This window comes from Dasypus novemcinctus, chromosome 27, assembly GCF_030445035.2.
Source record: "Dasypus novemcinctus isolate mDasNov1 chromosome 27, mDasNov1.1.hap2, whole genome shotgun sequence".
In the NCBI taxonomy this organism is placed as follows: domain Eukaryota; kingdom Metazoa; phylum Chordata; class Mammalia; order Cingulata; family Dasypodidae; genus Dasypus; species Dasypus novemcinctus.
This window is the reverse complement of record NC_080699.1, coordinates 87295-106576: the sequence shown is the minus strand read 5'-3', so window position 1 is coordinate 106576 and position 19282 is coordinate 87295. Positions and strand designations below refer to the sequence as shown.

General features: G+C 38.3%; 1 protein-coding gene across 4 annotated transcripts in view; it reads left to right on the top strand.

Annotated features, from left to right (window-relative positions):
* Window positions 1–18396, top strand: part of SLC36A4 (solute carrier family 36 member 4) — a 73093-nt gene extending 54697 nt beyond the window's left edge. For all 4 annotated transcript variants that reach the window (XM_058289417.2, XM_058289418.2, XM_004475525.5 and 1 more), the window contains exon 11: window positions 17785–18396. In XM_058289417.2, the coding sequence (XP_058145400.1) occupies window positions 17785–18092 (308 nt within the window). In that variant the 3' untranslated portion in view covers window positions 18093–18396. The remainder of the gene's footprint in view (window positions 1–17784) is intronic.
* Window positions 18397–19282: the final 886 nt, after the last annotated feature.

The window sequence follows — 19282 nt, the reverse complement described above, 5'->3', positions numbered from 1 at the left end:
ACAGCGAATTACCAAAACATTGAAATTATATTAGAAGGTAAAACAGCTTTGGAACAGTTCCTTTTCCTGTGAGCCAGAGTAGAAAACCTCTTTATTTATAGTCCAAAAGGTAAATTAGGTCAGAACGGTTTTGACTTAATGGTGGGGAAAATTTTACCATATAAGAAAAGTTTCTCTGGTACTACATAAAAAACCTTTAGAGCAATCCGTGAGAGAATCACATTGTTCCCAGCAACTTAACTGCATCCCAAAGCTTAAGAACATGTATAAGAATATAAACTATTTTGCCCCTCAGCAAAGGAAAATAGGCAGGATCTGGCATCCAATCAAAAAATACCAGCGTTCAATGAGGCAATGTCCTGGTTTGAGTCTTCTTGAAAATTACATTTTTAAGCTAACCCATTCCTGTGCATGGAAGCCTATTGTGTGGGGGGCATTTTAGTTAAATTCAGTTGAGACCCTTTGATTCCTGGCCATGAGAGAGAGGACTCGAGGTTCCTCTACAGCTGCAGAAAGACGGAGAAGTCTGGGAGACCAGGGAGCAGTGCCTGACTGCCCACAGGTGGCAGGACTCGAGCTGTTAGGAGCCTACCTTGGGTGAGAAAGCGTCTCTGATGGTGACTTGATTTGGACATTTTTGCAGTCTTGGAACTGTAAGCTTTTACCCTGAGTAAATTCCCTTTATGAAAGCCAACCCATTTCTGTTGTTTTTAAAAAGTCAGCCTCTGGCAAACTTAGACACAGAAATATGGGACTCAAAATGAGGGGAAAACATCAAATCAATGGAAACTTTTACAGAAATGATGCAGATGATAGAATTAATTGTACAAAAGTTTGTATCTATGTATGTATCCATATATATTCCTTTTGTTCATAAGCTATAGAAAAGATTGAACATGAAGTAGAGACATGGAAGATAGAAGACCAAAATTGAACTTTAAAAGATGAAAACTAGGTCTGATAAAAATATCTGGATGAGAGTAACAACAGATTATAGACATTTCAGAAAGATTTTACATGAACTTGAATAATGTAACAATAGAAATGATTCAAAATGAAGCCCAGAGAGAAAATTGGGTGAAAAAAACAACTATCAATGAGCTGTGGGCGGCTTAAGGTTTGTGTAACTGGAGTCCTTGGAAAAGAGGAGAAATAGGTGGGGAAATTTGAAGGAATAATGGCCAAAGTTTTCCAAATTTGAAAAATATGAAGCCACAAATGCTAGGCCAACTAAATCCAATCACAGGAAACTTGGAGAGAACTATACAAAGTCAAGTAATGAAGCAAATTGCTTATAACCTTTATGTGATGGATTGATTTGCATCTTCCCAAAAGGTATGTTCAAGTCCTAAAAACTAATCTTGTGAATGTGATCATATTTGGAAACAGGAAGTTTGAAAATGTTAAAATAAGGCTAAACTAGATTGGGGGGGGGGGGGTTGTAGTCCAATATGACCAGTATCCTGTAAGGAGAGGAAATTTGACCACTCAATAGGAGAGAGAAAGAAGATAGCCATGTAATAGAGGCGGAAATTGAGTTATGTCACACATTATCGGCAAGCGATGCCAGAATCCTACAGCCTTCAGATGAAGCGTGGCCCTGCCAATACCTTGATTTCAGACTTCTAGCTTCCAAAACTGAGAGATAATAAATGGCTGTTGTTTAAAGCCTAAAAGAAAAAAAAAAATCCCATATTGGTAATTAGTGAAATATCCAGGAGGGAAAAAAAAAGTGACTTCAAAATGTTTCGAAATATTTTTATATGATACTTTAAAAAAATTTATTTATTGAAGTATATCACTCATACATAAACATACATAAAAGTGTATAATAATAGTTGTGAACTTACAAAACAAACATATGTAACATCATACAGGACTCTCATAACTCACCCTACCACCAATTACTTGCATTGTTATTAAACCTTTTTAACTAATGATTAAAGAGCATTGTCAAAATATTACTACTAAACAAAGTATTTTTCCCCCAACCAATCCTATTATTATCTTTATATCATTTATATATCAACATACCTAAACAATTAAGTGTGTAGTAAAAGTTGTGAGCTTACAAAGCAAACATGCGTAACATCATACAGGGGTCCCACACATCAACCCTTCACCAACACCTTGCATTGTCATGAGACGTCTGTTACAAATTATGAAAGAATGTTGTCAAAATCCTACTACTAATCATAGTCTTATCTCCCACTTGGTGTGTTTTTTCCCCCAACCCACCCTATTATTATTTTTTAAATATATTTTTTATGACAGAAGTTGTAAACTTATAAAACAATCATGCACATGTGCAGAATTCCCAGACAACCCTCCTCCATGGACACACCACAATGTGTTGATGGCACACACAATGTGGTGTGTCATTTGCTACAGATAAAATAATAACATCTGATTGTTACCATGTTCATAGTGTACATTTGGCTCACATTTTCCATACTGCTTCAGTGTCAACACAGTACATCTTTTGCATAGATGCAAACATATTATATTATTACTACCAACCACAGTCCATAGGTCACTTCAGGTTTATTTTTCCCATGCTTCTCCACATTCCCAGTACCTTGCAGTAGTGATATACATTTGCTCTAGCTCACAAAGGACACTCTTGCATCTGTACCATCATCTACAATTCTCACCCACCTCTTGGTTTACTGTGCTATCCAGTTCCTAGAGTATTTTCTAGCATTCTGTCAATTGGCATTTATATACCAAGACTACCATTTTCAGTCACATCCCCATTTATAAACTAGCTATTACTCACTGTTTGTTACCACCCACTCTATACATTTCCACACTTTTACAGTAAAGCTAATTAAAACTTCTCCTACTTTAAATATCAGTAGTCCATTCAGTCTTCCTTTTATTTTCTTTACGAATCCACCACCTACCACCAGGTCTTGAAGATATTTTCCAAAAATTTCTTCCAGAAGTTTTATGGTTCTTGCTTTTATTTTTAGTTTTTTCATCTATTTTAAGTTAATTTTTGGATAAGGTGTGAGATAGGGGTCCTCTTTCTTTCTTTCCGCTATGGATATCCAATTCTTTCAGCACCATTTGTTAAATGGATTGTTCTGACGAAGCTGTGTGAATTTGACAGGCTAGTCAAAAATCACTTGACCATACCTGCGAGGGTCTATTGGTCTGTTGCTTCTATTGTTGTCTGTCTTTAGGCCAGTATCATTCTGTTTTTTACCACTATAGGTAGGTATTATGATTTAAAGTCTGGAGATGAGGGTTCACTTTTCCTTTTTATGATGTTTCTGATTATTCAGGACTCCTTACCCTTCGAAATAAATTCAATGATCATGTTTTCAATTTTTTCTTTAATGCTGGTGGAATTTTTATCAGGATTGCATTAAATCTGTATATCAATTTGAGTAGAATTGACATCTTAATGATATTTAGTCTTCCAATCCATGAGCATGGAATGTTCTTCCAGTTATTTAGGGCTTTTTTGATTTGTTTTAACATCGAGTTGTAATTTTTTGAATACAAGTGCTTTACATCATTGGTTAAATTTATTCCTGACTATTTGAGTTTTATCCGTCATATTTTCTTTTTCCCACTCTTTTGATACTTTTAGTTACTTTTATTAATATAATCTTCATTTCTTGACTCTCTTCAAGGCCCTCCTTTCCTGTTTTTTTTTTCCTCAGGCTCTAGCACACCCTTTAGTATTTCCTAAAAATCTGGTCTCTTGCTTGGAAATTCTCTCAGTTTCTGTTTATCTGTGAATACTCTAATTTCACCCTCATTTTTGAAAGACAGTCTTGCTGGATATAAGATTCTTGGCTGGAAGTCTTTCTCTTGCAGCGTCTTAAATATATCAGACCACTGTATTCTTGCCTCCATGGTTTCTGGTGAGAAATCAGCACTTAATCTTATTGGGTATCCCTTATGCCTTATGTATTACTTTTCTCTTGCTGCTCTCAGAACTCTGTCTTTGTCTTTGGCATTTGACATTCTGTTGAGTATGTATCTTGGAGTTGGTCTATTTGGATTTTTTCAGATGGGAATATGTTGTGCTTCTTGGACAGGGATATCTATGTCCTTCAATAGGGTTGGGAAATTTTCTACCATTATTTCTTCAAATATTCCTTCTGCCCCTGTTCCCTTCTCTTCTCCTTCTGGGACATCCATGACACATGTTTGCATGTCTTTTGCTGTCATTTAGTTCCTTGAGACCTTGTTCCGTTTTTTCCATTCTTCATCTGTTCTTTTATATGTTCATTTTCAGAGGCCATTTCTTCAAGCTCACCAATCCTTTCTTCTGCCTCCTCAAATCTGTTCTTGTATGATTCCAATGTTTTTTTATTTTTTTATTTTTAAAATATTTTATTTTATTTATTTCTCTCCCCTTCTCCCCCCCACCCTGGTTGTCTGTTCTCTGTGTCTGTTTGCTGTTTCTTCTTTGTCCGCCTCTGTTGTCAGCAGCAGCATAGGAATCTGTGTTTCTTTTTGCTGTGTCATCTTGTTGTGTCATTTCTCCGTGTGGGCGGCGCCATTCCTGGGCAGGCTGCACTTTGTTTCGTGCTGGGTGGCTCTCCTTATGGGGTACACTCCTTGCACGTGGGGCTCCCCTACACGGGGAACACCCCTGTGTGGCCTGGCACTCCTTGCACGCATCAGCACTGCACATGGGCCAGCTCCACACGGGTCAAGGAGGCCTGGGGTTTGAACCGTGGACCTCCCATGTGGTAGACAGATGCTGTAACCTCTGGGCCAAGTCTGCCGCCTCTAATTTTTTTAAATTTCATTGATTGCACCTTTCATTCCTATAAGAGCTGCTATTTTTCTACGTATGTTTTCAAATTCTTCTTTGTGCTCATCCAATGTCTTCTTAATATCCTTAATCTCTTTAGTCATCTCATTGAATTTATTAAGGAGATTTGTTTGAACATCTATGATTACTTGTCTCAATTCCTTTATGTCATCTAGAGGCTTAACTTGTTCCTTTAACTGGGCCATAGCTTTCTGTTTCTTGGTGTGGATTATAATTTTTTGTTGGTGTCTTGGCATTTGGCTTACTAGAGTATTTTTTCTGGGTGCAGATTTTCTCTTTAGTTTAGGGCTTCCTATCCTTTCTCCCTTGCTGGTTATGCAATAGGAGCTAAACATGTAGTTGGTGCTGTAAGCTGTGGAGGCTCAAGCTGCCCTCATTGCAGCAGGGACCAATGAAGCTTCTTCCAACTTTCTACTTTGCCAGGAGTAGTGACAGAGTCACAGCTTTGTGGAATAATCCACGTACAGGCCTAGACTGTAGTTGCCCAGAGAGACTGATGAAGCTTCACATCCCTTTCTCCCCTGCCTGGGGCAGGGATGGAGCTGCAGGTGTGGGCGGCAATCTATGCAGTGCGGGTCCAAGATGACTGCAGTTGCCCTGGTAGACTTCTGATTTTCAGTCTTTGCCAGCCAAATTTCCCTGCAGTTACCTGTATAGGCTGGTGCAGGGCTCCTCAGCTTCCTCCCTGCCAGAGGTGAGGCTGAAGCCTAGGCTAGGGCTGTAGGCTGATCTGCGTGAAAGAAACTGGTTCCTGCCAACGCTGAGAGTTTCAGTCAGCCCCATTTCCCTTCAGGCTGCAGGCAGAATCAAAATGGCAGCTATGGCCTCTTTCTGACTTGGTCTGGTTCACACTCCAGCTGTTCCCAGTGTTATATCTTAGCCAGCCAAGCCTAACAATCAGTAACCAAAATTGGCAGCCAACCTTCTCCTCCTCCCCTATTTCTGGGAAATGGAGCTTCCAATTCCAGCCACAGAATAGCTTCTGGGGCGGCTCATGATGCCAGAGCCAGGTGGCAGTTCTGGCCTCTGCGGTTTAGGCGGTAATTTCCTGGAGAGGCTCGCATAGGTCCCTGGAGCTTCCTTCCTGCTGGAGGTGGCACTGGGGCCTAGGCTAGAGCTGCAGTATGATCTGGTTGAAAAGAAGCCAGTCCCCACCAGCACTGGGATTTTCAGTCCTCCCCTCTTCCCCTTGTGCCAGGCGCAGAGTTAAAATGGCAGCTCCCAACCTCTTTCTGACTTGGACAGGCTCAAACTTTAGCTGCTCTCAGGATTATACTGTAGCCCGCTGCATTTACTCATTAGTAGCTGAAATTGGTGCCCAACCGTCTCTTCCTTGCCCATTTTGGGGAAGTGGAGCTTTCAATTACAGCTGCAGAACAACTCTGGAGGCAGCTTGTGCCTCCAGTGGAGGATAGGCACTGGTTTCTGGGGCATGGAGCCTCTACTTATGACTCTTCTCTGCAGATGGGCAGTCACCTCCTTCTTCTCCTTCAAGGTTGTTGCAGGATGCTCTTCTGGTCTCCTGGAGCCCCCAAACACGTGCTTCAGCTAGCTCCAGAGAGCTCTGTGTGTTTGCTAACTGCCCTGTAGCAGGAGCTGACTCTAGGAGCTCCTTACTCTGCCACCATCTTGCTGGTTCTCCTATATGGTACTTTTATTGATATATTGACAGCTGGACTAATTAAAAAGACTTTGATTTCAGTAAAGGCCTTTTACTAATCTGAGTGCAAATCCGCTTTTAAAATTAGCTGCTGAAATTCACTTAAAGGAACTTGTGGCCGGGATTTTTTCACTTCTTCCACTGTTACACATTGGCTGCAAGTTATTGAACCACAGACCACACCATAACATCTGCTACCAAGAGTTCATTCCAGAAGCCAGGGCCTTTTCCTCAGGAGCTGAGTTGTGGCACCTAGAGCTGCAGGTTTTTCTATGCTGCATCTTCCTTTTAATTAAAACTAGCAATGTCTACTCAGCCAGCTATGAGGGTTTTATTTACAGCATTATCTATGTGCTATTCCTTTTTGCTTCACTGGGACATGGCATTGGGCACGAGCTTCAGCTGAGCCTTTGGTACACATTCTTTCAAATTAAAGCAAAAGCCAACAGCACTTACAGTAAGACTGTGAATTTTGTTATCTAAAGTGCTCAGGAAGCTTTTTGGCTGGGCTCTTTACTGATGGCAAAGTAGCCTGGGCAGCACTAGCAGTGAGTAAAGCTCCATTTAATTTCCTTCCTACAATGTCTTCCATTGTTCCATAATTCTTTATTATTATTATCTTTTTTTTTTAAAGATACATAGATCACATAAAATGTTACATTAAAAAATAGAAGAGGTTCCATATACCCCACTCCCCACACCTCCCACTCCTCCCACATCGACATCTTCTTTCATTAGTGGGATATATTAATTGCATTTGATGGGTAGTAAAGTTTGGAGCATTGCTACATAGCATGGATTATAGTTATGTTACAGTTTATACTCTCTCCCAGTCCGTTCAGTGGGTTATGGCAGGATATATAATGTCCATATCTGTCCCTGCAGAATCATTCAGGACAACTCCCAAGTCCCAAAAATGCCCCCACATCATACCTCTTCTTCCCTTTCCCTGCCCTCAGCAATTCCCATGGCCACTGTCTCCACATCAATGGTACAATTTCTTGTGTTGCTAGAGTTACAATAATTCTACAGTAGAACACCAGTAAGTCCACTCTAATCCATATTTTATTCCTCCATCTTGAGGAGAATCCAAGTTTGCTGTATTTGAAGTTGTGGGCTTATCAGCGTGGGTTATGTTGACTGTGTCCAAGTCTCCATCGGGCATTGGAATTATTTTTTGAACTCAGAAGCCTAGACAGGCCAGGCTCTTCTGCATATGCCGTGTAGGTGCTTTCCTGGTGCACAGGCACCTTGCAAGTGGGGCAGAGCTGTGGCTAGAGATGGACTGAAGGCCACTGTGGACTACAATACATCTTTAATTTAAAAGCTAGTCTGTGCTAGGAGCCATTAAATTTTGAATTATAATAGACACTGATAAACCATTGTTAGACTTCCATGTATGGATTAAATCTGTAAAATATATTAATTACTCTTTATATCAATTATTATCTAACTCATTTATCTGTTACTATTTCTAATTAGAAGTCCTTGGCTTTGAGACTATTTTTTCTGCTTTTCATAGACTATGACTTCATAAGTATGAACAAACATAAATCTTTAGTAGCTTGTAGAGTGTTAAGCACTGAAGGCCTTTAAGTTAGCTGCCACTGCAGATAAAAAGACGTGCCTTTCTGTATCCTGATACTGTATATTAAAGTCAGTAGGTGTGTGGAGAGCACCACTGATTTTTGTAAAGTTAATGTGCTGAATTGTTTTCCATAATTTTGTTGTTGATATTTTAATAATCAAGTTTTTTTTCCCCCTACTCATATGTCTGCTTTCACCCCTTTAGATGCAAATGACTTAGGATGGGTTTTTATTTTCATATTAGAGAAAACTTTGTGTCTTAAAGATGTACTTTTTGAGGGGGGGAATACAGAATGATTTTAACTAGCATGGATTAGATGTAATCATAATTGCTGCCCTTGTATGATATAGGGCAACCTATTTACAGTAACTCTATGGTAACTATATTTGCAATGTTTGATTTATCTTATTTGTGCATTTGAGTTTTATAGGTTGGATTAGCTTAAAGTATACATATTTTTCTTTCTTGTCTAATGACATTACCATATGACATCTTTCAAGTTACTTTTACTAGCAAATATCTATAGGGTATATAACATTTTAAGCATGAATTTAATTGCAATTATACTTTATGATTTGAAAGTATTTGATAAATGAAATTTTAGTCTGTAAATTCTAAAACACTAAAGTGCCCCAGGGACAATTGCCGGATGTTGTATGTCCTCCCATGGCCCACTGGATGGAACGTGGGAGAGTGTGGACTATGGTGTGGAACACGGGACATGGGGTGCAGCGATGCCCGGAGATGTACTCACCAGACGCAATGGATGTGACATGATGATGGGGGAGAGTGTTACTGTGGGGGGAGTGGTGGGGTGGGGGTGGTAGGGGTGAATGGGGACCTCATATTTTTTTAGTGTAATATCTTTTTTAAAAATGAATAAATTGAGTAGAATTTGGAAAAAAAAAAATAAAGTGTTCTTCCACATGATTTCCCAACAACAGCATTTCACTTAATTTTCTGGTAACAGTTCCAATTATTGAAAACCTAATGGGGACATATGTATTCCAAACCGAAAGGCTCTTAAGAGGTCAAGGCTCTAGTCATGTTTATCTGACTTACCTCTTATACTACCACCTACTGTAAGAAGGTGAAATAGCTCACCACATAATAAATATGTTTGATGAATTTTTTTAAAAGTAACAGTTGTTTTTCAGAGTTATGCTTTATCGTCTCCTGAGGGAAATGTTTAAAAGCATCTATTAAAAGGAGAATCCACATTATTAAGTATTTCCAGTCTAGAGTTCTAACGTCCCTCTTTCAAATTCAGTTATTTATAAAGGGCTTTCTCACTTCCATTCTGTAAGTGTTAAGCTAGTTTTATAATACTAATTTGAATAGAAATGGTAAAAAATAACTTCTGGTTCCATAAGGAACATGGTGGTAGTTTAGTTCCAAATATTTCCACCTCCTTAAAGAATCCATTGAAAAAATTAAAACAATGAGATTTGATTTTCTGTCCTGCCTTCTATAATAGGTATGCGATTATGTGCTCATTGTGTCTCTAGGGATTCTTTGGGGGTGCTTCAATGAGGTAATATTGGGGGCAGGGCTCTAATACCCTATTTCTGCTTTAAATAGTATAGCTACTTCCTGTCTTTTCATTGATTTCCCAGTAAGATTTCATTTGAGTAAAGAATACCATTCCTTATAAAATTTGGAGGTTATATTGTATTTGCCCCTCTATTTTATAAAAATGTGTGAAAAAAAATAAGTGCTCATCCAAGTTATAAGATGCATGGTTTTCATAAACTTTATACAATAGAGTAAAGAATTTAAATCTTTGTGGTCGAAACTTCAAATCACCTCTCTCTGATGTTCTTTGGTTAACTGTGTCTTCGTTTGTGAAGAAATGACAAAATCAAGTACATATATGAAATTTTGTAACTATGTAGTATCTTAAAGCTCTCTATAAAATCTTCCAATTTGCATATTTGGCTTTAGTAAATACTTTGGGGAATACATTACATAGAAAGGTATGGCTCTGCCAATAGAAAAATCAACAGTAGTTGTCATTTATTGAATGTTTATTAAGTGCCAGTCACCTCCTTTGGTCTTTTATATATGATTTATCTAATCCTCCTAACAGTACTTTTAAAAATATCTATTTTATATTAGGCAAGTTGGGAGCTTATGAAAGAATCATGCATAATGTGCAGAATTCTCACACATCACCTCTCCACTAACACCTTACATTGTTGTGGAACATCTGTTAAAGGTTATGAAAGAACATCATCAGACTATTACCACTATGGTCCATAGCTTACATGTGGTATATTTTTTTCTGTACATCTCCTATTATTAATACCATGTATTAGTATTATACATTTGTTATAGTTCATGAGGGAACCTCTTAATATTTGTACTGTTAACCACAGTCCATCTTCCACCACATGGTTCACTATGTTATACAGTCTCATGCCTTATAGTCTGTCCAATGTGTACACTCAGGTACTATCAACACAGAGTTGTACAGTCATCACCTCAGTAAGTTTTGAACATTTCCTTAGTCCAGAAGAAAAAATCCCACCCCTTATTATTGACCCTTAGTGCTGATATATAGTACCTTCTTTGACATTGATGCAGGAACATTACAATATTCCTGTAAACTATTGTCCATAAGTTACATTAATTTTATTTTTCCATGCATCACCATATTCTTACCACCTTGTAATAGTAATATACATCTGTTCTAGTTCATAGAACATTCTTGTATTATTAACCATCCTTATCCACCTCTGGATCCAGTGTTATTCAATCCCTAGATTATTCTCTAGCTTTCTCTCAATTGACTTTTATGTTCCTAGACTACTACTCCCAGCGACAATCCACTTATAAACTAGCCATGTTACTTATACTTACAGTAATGTGTTACCATCAACTCTATCCATTTCCACACTTTTACAGTCAAACTAACTAAAAATTCTACATACATTAAGCATCAGTACCCCTTCTGATCCCTCATCCTAATTCCTAGTAACCTATAGTATAGGTTTTAGCTCTATTTATTCTCCATATTTTGTTTATATTAGTGAGACCATATTATATTCGTCCATTTGTATCTGGCTAATGTCCTCAAGGTTCTCAAGAATCATTACTTTTTAGTTTGTTAATTTTGTTGATCTTCTCAAAGAATCACCTTTTTGTTTTGTTAATTCTGGGTTTTTTTGTTCTCAGTTTCATTTATTTCTGCTGATTTTGTTATTTCATTCCTCCTGCTTGCTTTTGGAATAGTTTGCTGTTATTTTTCAAATTCCTCCAGCTGTGTAGTTAGGTCATTGATTTTAGCTCTTAATTCTTCTTTAATATATGCATTGAGGGCTATAAATTTCCCTCTCAGTACTGCTTTTACTGCATCCCATAGATTCTGATATGTTGTGTTATCATTTTCATTCATCTCAAGATATTTATTATTTCTTTTGCAGTTTATTCTTTGATCCACTGATTATTTGAGTGTGTTGTTTTATCTCCATATATTTGTGAATTTTCCATTGTTATGCCTGTTGATTTCTACTGAATCAAATGGGGCTTTATTCCATTAAATAAAACAGAGCTTTATTCCATTTTGATCAGAGAAAGTGCTTTGTATAATTTCAATCTTTTAAAATTTATTGAGATGTTTTACGACCCAGCATGTGGTCTGTCCTGCAGAAGGATTCATGAGCCCTTGAGAAGAATGTTTATCCTGCTGTTGTGGGATGCAATGTTCTGTTAGGTCTAGTTCATTTATCATATTACTCAAATGCTCTGTTTCTTTATTGATTCCCTGCCCATATGTTGTATCCAATGATGAGAGTGGTATATGGAAATCTCCAGCTATTACTGTAGAGACATCTATTTCTCCCTTCAGTTTTGCCAGTGTTTGCCTCGTGTAATTTGGGGTATCCTGGTTAGGTGCTGTGATGGTTAGGCTGATGTGCCAACTTTAGGTAATTGTGCCCACTTGTTTGGTCACGCAAGCACTGGGCTAATTATAATACAAGGATATTTATGGACTTTAATCATCAGAGAATTGATTACATAGATGGCTGATTATGTCTACAATCAACCAAGGAGATTGCCATCAGCAATGAATGATGTTTTATCCAATCAGTTGAATACCTTAAAAGGGGAAATGATTTCAGCATTCAGAGAGAGTTTTTCAGCTGAACTTCGGACAGCCAACACCTCCTGGGAACTCCTCAAAGACTTTCATTGGAGCCCCTGGTTTGTAACTTGCCTGAGGAATTTGACTTGTGCATCCCCATGGTCCCGTGAGAGAATTTTATAAAATCTCATACTATTTACAGATATCTCCTGACAGTTCTGTTTCCCTCGAGAACCCTGACTGATACAGAAGCATATGCATTTATGTTTGTTATTTCCTCCTGGTGAATTGCCTCTTTGATTTGTATATAATGGCCTCCCTTGTCTCTAATAACAGCTTTGCTTTTAAAGTCTATTTCATCCCATGTAAGTGTAGTTACTCCAGCTTTTTTTTTTTTTTTTTTTTTGGTTACTGCGTGTGTGGAATATTTTTTCCCAGCCTTTCACTTTCAATCTATTTGTATCCTTGGGTCTAAGGTGAGTCTCTTGTAAACCCAATATAGATGACATATTTTCTTATTCATTCTACCAGTCTCTATCTTTTGATTGGACATTTTAATCCATTAATATTTAACATTATTACTGTAAAGGCAGTTCTTCATCCATTTTGGCCTTTGGGTTTTATGTGTCATATCTTATTTTTGCCACTTTTTTTTTTTAACACTTTTAGTTACTTTCATTGATATAATTTTCATTTCTAGATGCTCTTCCAGTCCTCTTTCCTGTCTTTTAATTTCAGGCTGTTGTACTTCTTTTAGTATTTCACACAAAGCTGGTCTTTTGGTTACAAACTCTCTCAGTTTCTGTTTACCTGTCAATATTCTAAACTCACCCTCATTTTTGAAAGACAGTCTTGCTTGATAAAAAGATTCTTGGCTGGCAGTTTTTTTCTTGCAGTATCTTATATATATCATACCACTGCCTTCTTGCCTTCATGGTTTCTGATGAGAAATGAGCACTTAATCTTACTGTGCATACCTTGAATGTGATGAATCACTTTTTGCTTGCTGCTCTCAGGATTTTCTCTTTATCTTTGGCATTTGACATTCTGAGTATGTGTCTTAGAGTAGGTCTATTTGGATTTATTTGGATGGGTATATGCTCTGCTTCTTGGACACTGATATCTATGTTCCTCACTAGGGTTTGGAAATTTTCTACCACTATTTCCTCAAATATTCCTTCTCCCCCTTTTCCCTTCTTTTCTCCTTCTGGGAGACTCATGGCACATGTGTTTGTACATCTCTTATTATCATTTAGTTTCCTGAGATACTGTTCAATTTTTTCCATTCTTTATCTCTTCTTTAGTATGTTTGCTTTCAGAAGCCCTGTCTTCAGGCTCACTGAGCCTCTCTTTTATTTCTTCAAATCTTCTGTTATATACCTCCAGTGTGTATTTTTTAAAGGAGGTACTGAGGATTCAACCTGGGATCTTGTACATGGGATACAGAATCTCAACCACTGAGTTACACCTGCTCCCCTTCAGTGTATTTATTTTTTGTGTGTGGTACTGGGGCCATGGATTGAACTCAGAACCTTGTATGTGGGAAGCCAGCACTCAACCACTGAACCATATCGACTTCTGAGTTGGTTTTTTTTTTTCATTTGATTGCTTGTTGTTTGTCTTCTGTTTCTTTAGGAGACTCCAGGACATCTCAAGTGGGAAGCAGGTACCCACTCCCCTCCAGTGTATTTTTAATTTCACTTACTGTGCTTTTCATTCCCATAAGATCTGCTATTTTCCTTTGTGTGCTTTCAAATTCTTCTTGTGCTTACCCAGTGTCTCCTTAGTCATCTTAATCTCTCTAGTCATCTCATTTAGTTTATTAAGGACACTTATTTGATCATCTATGATTAGTCATCTGGAGGCTTAGTTTTTTCCTTTGACTGGGCCATATCTTCTTGTTTCTTGGTCTTAGTATCTGATTTAGTGGATGTATTTATTGTGATCTCAGTCTCTCTTTATCCTAGAGCTTTCCACTTGATTGGCTTTGTGCTACAGCCCTTTTTTGATACTTTGTTCAACTTAATTTGGAACTTTATAGTAGCTCATGTTTAGTTAATCTGAGTTTTTCAACTCTTTTTCATCTGTTTCTTGCCCGTTTTTCCTTTGCTTGTTGTGGGGTAGGAGTCAAGTATTTGGTTGGTATTGTAAGCCGTGGATACTGAAGTTGTCCATGTTGCCTCAAGAACCAAGCCCTCTGCCAGGGCTAGGGTGGAACTGTAGCTTGGTGCAGTAATCCAGCTGTACTGGCCAGGACAGTTTGTAGTTGCCTAGAGATACTGACAAAGTTCCATGCTCCTCCTTCCCCTGCCTGGAGAAGGGATGGAGCCACAGATTTGTGTAGCAAACCAAGCCATGTAAATCAAAACGGACCTTTTTTCCCAGAGAGATTGGTGAGGCACCAGTCCCCCTCCTCCCCTGCTAGGGGTGGGGTTGGAGCCACCGGTGTGCAACAGTCTTGTCTGTGTAGTCCAAAAGTAACTGCAGTTTCCCAGAGAGTCCAAGGAAGCACTGCCTTCCCTCCTGTCCTATTGGGGGCAGGGATGTAGCCACACTGGTTCCCGATAATTTAGTCTGTGCAGTCTGAAAGTAACTACAGTTGCCCAGAGAGCCTACTTCCTCCCTAATGGAGGTGGGACTGGATCCTAGGCTAGGGCTGCAGTCCGTTCTGGGTGGAAAGAAGCCAGTCTTTACCTTCACTGTGAGTTTCAAACAGCCCGGCTTCCCCTCATGCTGGGGGTGGAGTCAAAATGGAGACTTCTGGCCTCTTTTCAAGTTGGACAGGTTCAAACTTTAGCTGTTCTTAGGGTTGGAGTTTAGCCAGCTGAATTTACAAATCAGTAGCAGAAGTCGGTGCCTGAACATCTCTTCGTCCCCTGTTTTTGGGAAATGGAGCTTCCAACTCCAGTCACAGTCATGTAATAGCTCCTGAAGTGGCTTGGAGGATAAGCACTGGCCTCCAGTAGACTGCTTTCCTCAAAAATCTTCTCTTCAAATGGGCAGTCTCCTCCTTCCAATCTTCCAAGGATGTTGCAGGATGCTCTTCTGGTCTCCTGGGTCCCCCAAGCAGGTGCTTTAGATAGCTCTGGGTGATAACTATCTATCCTATAGGATGAGCTGACCCTTGGAGCTCCTTACTCTGCTGCCATCTTGCTCTTCCTCCCCCTCCCAACACTATTTCTCCATTTTGCAATGAAGAAATAGTAGCTATATTGTAAATATGTTGAACTTGACATATCTGTGGAATATCTAAGATGAGGGTTTGCACTATTTTGAGCCCCTGTGGAGGAAGTCAGTAGAGAAAGGGAGGTTGAAAATATAGGACAGATCAAGAATAATAATTAATGCAAGTTTCTACAGGAGATGGGAGGAAATCAGATCTACAACATAGTTGCAGGGCTTTACTCAAAGACAGCAGGAATGAGGTGAGGTTGGTAGATAGACATGCATATGTATTTTTCAAGACTTTCGGTCAAGAAGATCAGAAGATAGTAATGTAATTGATTATAAAAGAAATTGGGGAGAATTTTGAGATTATAGCAAACTCAATTTTCAGTATGCTAAGCTTCAGATGTCTGACTATTTGTTTTCATTAGCCTTTAGCCATCTAGGGTTTGATTTATTTTTTGGTAAGCTTTGGCCATATAAGATTATTCAGATTGATTCTTCCATTTTCTACTCAACAAACACAGTAATCAATTGCCTGCTATAAGCCAGTTACTCTTCTAGTACCTGATGAGAAAGTAGTGAGCAAAGCAGCCTGAAGTCTACATGCATGGAGCTGTTATCTGTGTAGGGTAGACAGACAAAATAAGTAAAAATGCAGAGCAGGTTAGAAAGTTATAAATGCTACAAGAAAATAAAACTGAAATGATAGGTAAGGGGTTTGGGGGTTGGGGTGTGTGAAATTTTAAAGAGAGTAATCAGAAAACTTACATTTAGTGGTAACATTTAAGAAAAGATTTAAAACTTGAGGGCGTGAGCCATACAGATGTCCAGGGAGAAGTAGCAAGTGCAAAGGCCCTGAGGCAGGAGCATGCCTGACTTGTTAGAGGAAAGCAAAGAATAGAGTGAGCAAGGGAAAGGGGGAGAGATCAGGTCAGTAATATGAGGTTCATACTACTTTGAGTGATATGGGAAGGCTTGGGAGTAAGGTGACCTGGCATTTTAACAGCATATCAGACTGCTCTGTTGAGAATAGACTGAAGAGAAGCAAGAACTGAAGCAGGGAGACCAGTTAGCATTAGATATCGAAAAATCCAGGCAAGAGAGTGGTGGCTTGGACCATTGTGGTGCAAGGAGGGTAGTGGTGTAAATGGTTGGATTCAGGCATTATTTGGAAGACCAAGAATAAGATTTCTTGATGGATTTGGTAAGAGGTGTGAGAATGAACTGTCATGATGACTCCAAGGTTTTTGGCCAGAGCAACTTGAAGAATGGAATTTGCCACTAACTGAAATGGGAAGACTTGCCAAATACATTTTGTAGGGCATAGGAGCTCAGTTTTGGACATGCTGAGTATAATATTCCTGCTAGACATCCAAGCAGAGATGTTGAGTAGGTAGATGGATATGAGTCTGCAGTTCAGGGGAGAGATTTGAGCCGGAGATACCAATTTGGGAGTAATCCATATAGAATGAGGTCCAGGTAGTGACCAGCTATCTCAGTCTACCAGGGACTGAAAGGGTTTCTAGGACACTAGACTTTCAGAGCTAAAACTGGGGTGCAAACCATGACAAGCTGATCACCCTTCATTGAAGGACTGACTTCTGGAACACTGCTGCACTAAGAGGTCAGGGAGTTAAGGAACCAGTGGAGAAGACGGAAAGGAGTAGCCCATGAAATAAGAACCTCAGGAGAGCATGATATTTTTAAGGTCTAGGGAAGAAATATTTCAAGGACAGGAAAGGAACCAATGTCAGATGCTGCTGACTGATAAAGTAAGTTAAGAACTGAGAAGTAACCATTGGATTTAACCAAGTGGAAGTCATTTATGACCTTGATCAAAGAAGAATGGAAGGTGTGAGGACCTGATTGGAATGAGCTCTAGAGAGAAGTGAGAGAGGAAAAATTGGAGGCAGCAAGTAGACAGTGTTTGTAGGGAGTTGCTACAGAAGAACAGAAAGATTGGGGATTTTTTTTAAGATCAGAGAAATAATGCTAGTATGTTGGTGGGAATAATCTTTTAATGAAATAAAGTTGAGATTGCAGGTAAAATGTCTTTTTGGGTTGCGTTTTGTGATTTCACTTCATTTACAAATGTTCTGTTTTAGAAAAATTGACCAGAATTGATTTGTGGCTAATGAAATAGTATTTTAATCATTGCTGTCTGTTGCTACTACATGTTTTGTGCATTGTGGAATGAGCTATATGGCAGAGTAATGCAAATACTTTGGAATTAAATTATTCAAACTTCTTCACCCAGCAACGCAAAATAATGTTTAAATTATAAATCCAGGAAAATTCATACTCACTGCTTTTGTCTATTTTTTAAAAATTCAGTGCGAAGTCTGGCAGATTTCTCTATAAGCAGTAGTTCAGTAGTGCAGGCTTCCATTTGTTACTTTCAATATACTGAAAACATCTACATTTTGTATTTATGTAAGTACCAAATACTTAAATGAGAAAAATATGTCTTCATTTTCTAGGTGCTGGAGCAATTCTGATTCCTCGTTTAGACATCGTCATTTCCTTTGTTGGCGCTGTGAGCAGCAGCACGTTGGCCCTGATCCTGCCCCCTCTGGTTGAAATTCTTACGTTTTCTAAGGAGCAGTACAATATATGGATGATCCTGAAAAATCTTTCTATAGCATTCACTGGAGTTGTTGGCTTCCTCTTAGGTACATATGTAACCGTTGAAGAAATTATTTATCCTGCTCCCAAAATCATAGCGGACACCTCACAGAGTCCCTATCTAAATTTGAATACAACATGTTTAACATCTGGTTTGAAATAGTGGAGGCAAAATTATGAGTCTTCTACTTCTGTGTCAATTCTGAAAATGGTTAAAGTAAGAACTAGTAGAATACATTGCCATACACTTAAAAATAGAACCAAATTCTGTTTTCTTTTGGCATGACATTAACATTTTGGCAGTAAATTTTAATTCTTTACCAATATTGGTAACCTATGACAGATCCTTGGTTTATAATTTAAATATAATTTAAAAAATACTTGTTCTGAAATTGAAAAACTAAAATTAAACAGTTAAAATGTAAAAAATTAAAGAATAAAAAGCTTCTATTATTCTTCACCAGAAATACTTCAACCATGATTTCTCTCTTTTATCCCCATGCTACTTCTTTTGCCTCCCAGGTGAGAGAACGGGTTCAACAATAAAAAAATTAAATAATTACATAGATCACAAAAATCTGTTACTGGACCATCACATGAATGTCAAAGTAAGCTTTGTGTAAAATATAAAATTATGTTTGTATTAAAGAGCTAAGAATTTACGATTAATCCCTGGAAGTATAGAAAATTCCCATTAACTGAAACATAAGCATCAGCAAATTCCAGAAACATAGTTATTTTTATATTATTCCTAATGGCAAACTATTTTTGTCATTGTAATCAGATTCTGACTTAGTGTTTCAGTCAACTAGAGGTTGTCCAGTATAGCCTCACTTTGAAGGCCCAGAAGGATTAAGTAGGAGGACTCATTTCAACTCCCAGGCCAGTTTTTATTTTTCACATCATATCTCAGAAAAGAATCTATTATGTTCAACTTAATTTTATGTTGAGTCTCAATAATTTGAAAGTGGGTGATCTTTGAAAAATATATGTGGCTTTAGTGGAAAATCAGGGACTTCTCAGATGCCTGCACATAGGCATGTGAACCTCTTAAGGAAAGAAGCAGTGTTCTCTTTAGATGGCATAGAGCCACTGGTTGAATGTGGGCAGCTGTCTTGTCTGTGGCTTAGCTCCTCTTTTTACTTCTTCCCTTTCCTGGGTGTCATAGGCACCATTTATCTTAATAGCTAGAAATAGTTATCTGGCAAAATACAGGGCTTAATTTTTTTTTATTAGAGAAGTTATAGGTTTACAGGAAAATCATGCATAAACTAAAAAAATATAGAGTCCCCATATACCACCCTATTATTAACACCTTGCATTAGTGTGGTACATTTGTTACAGTTCATGAAA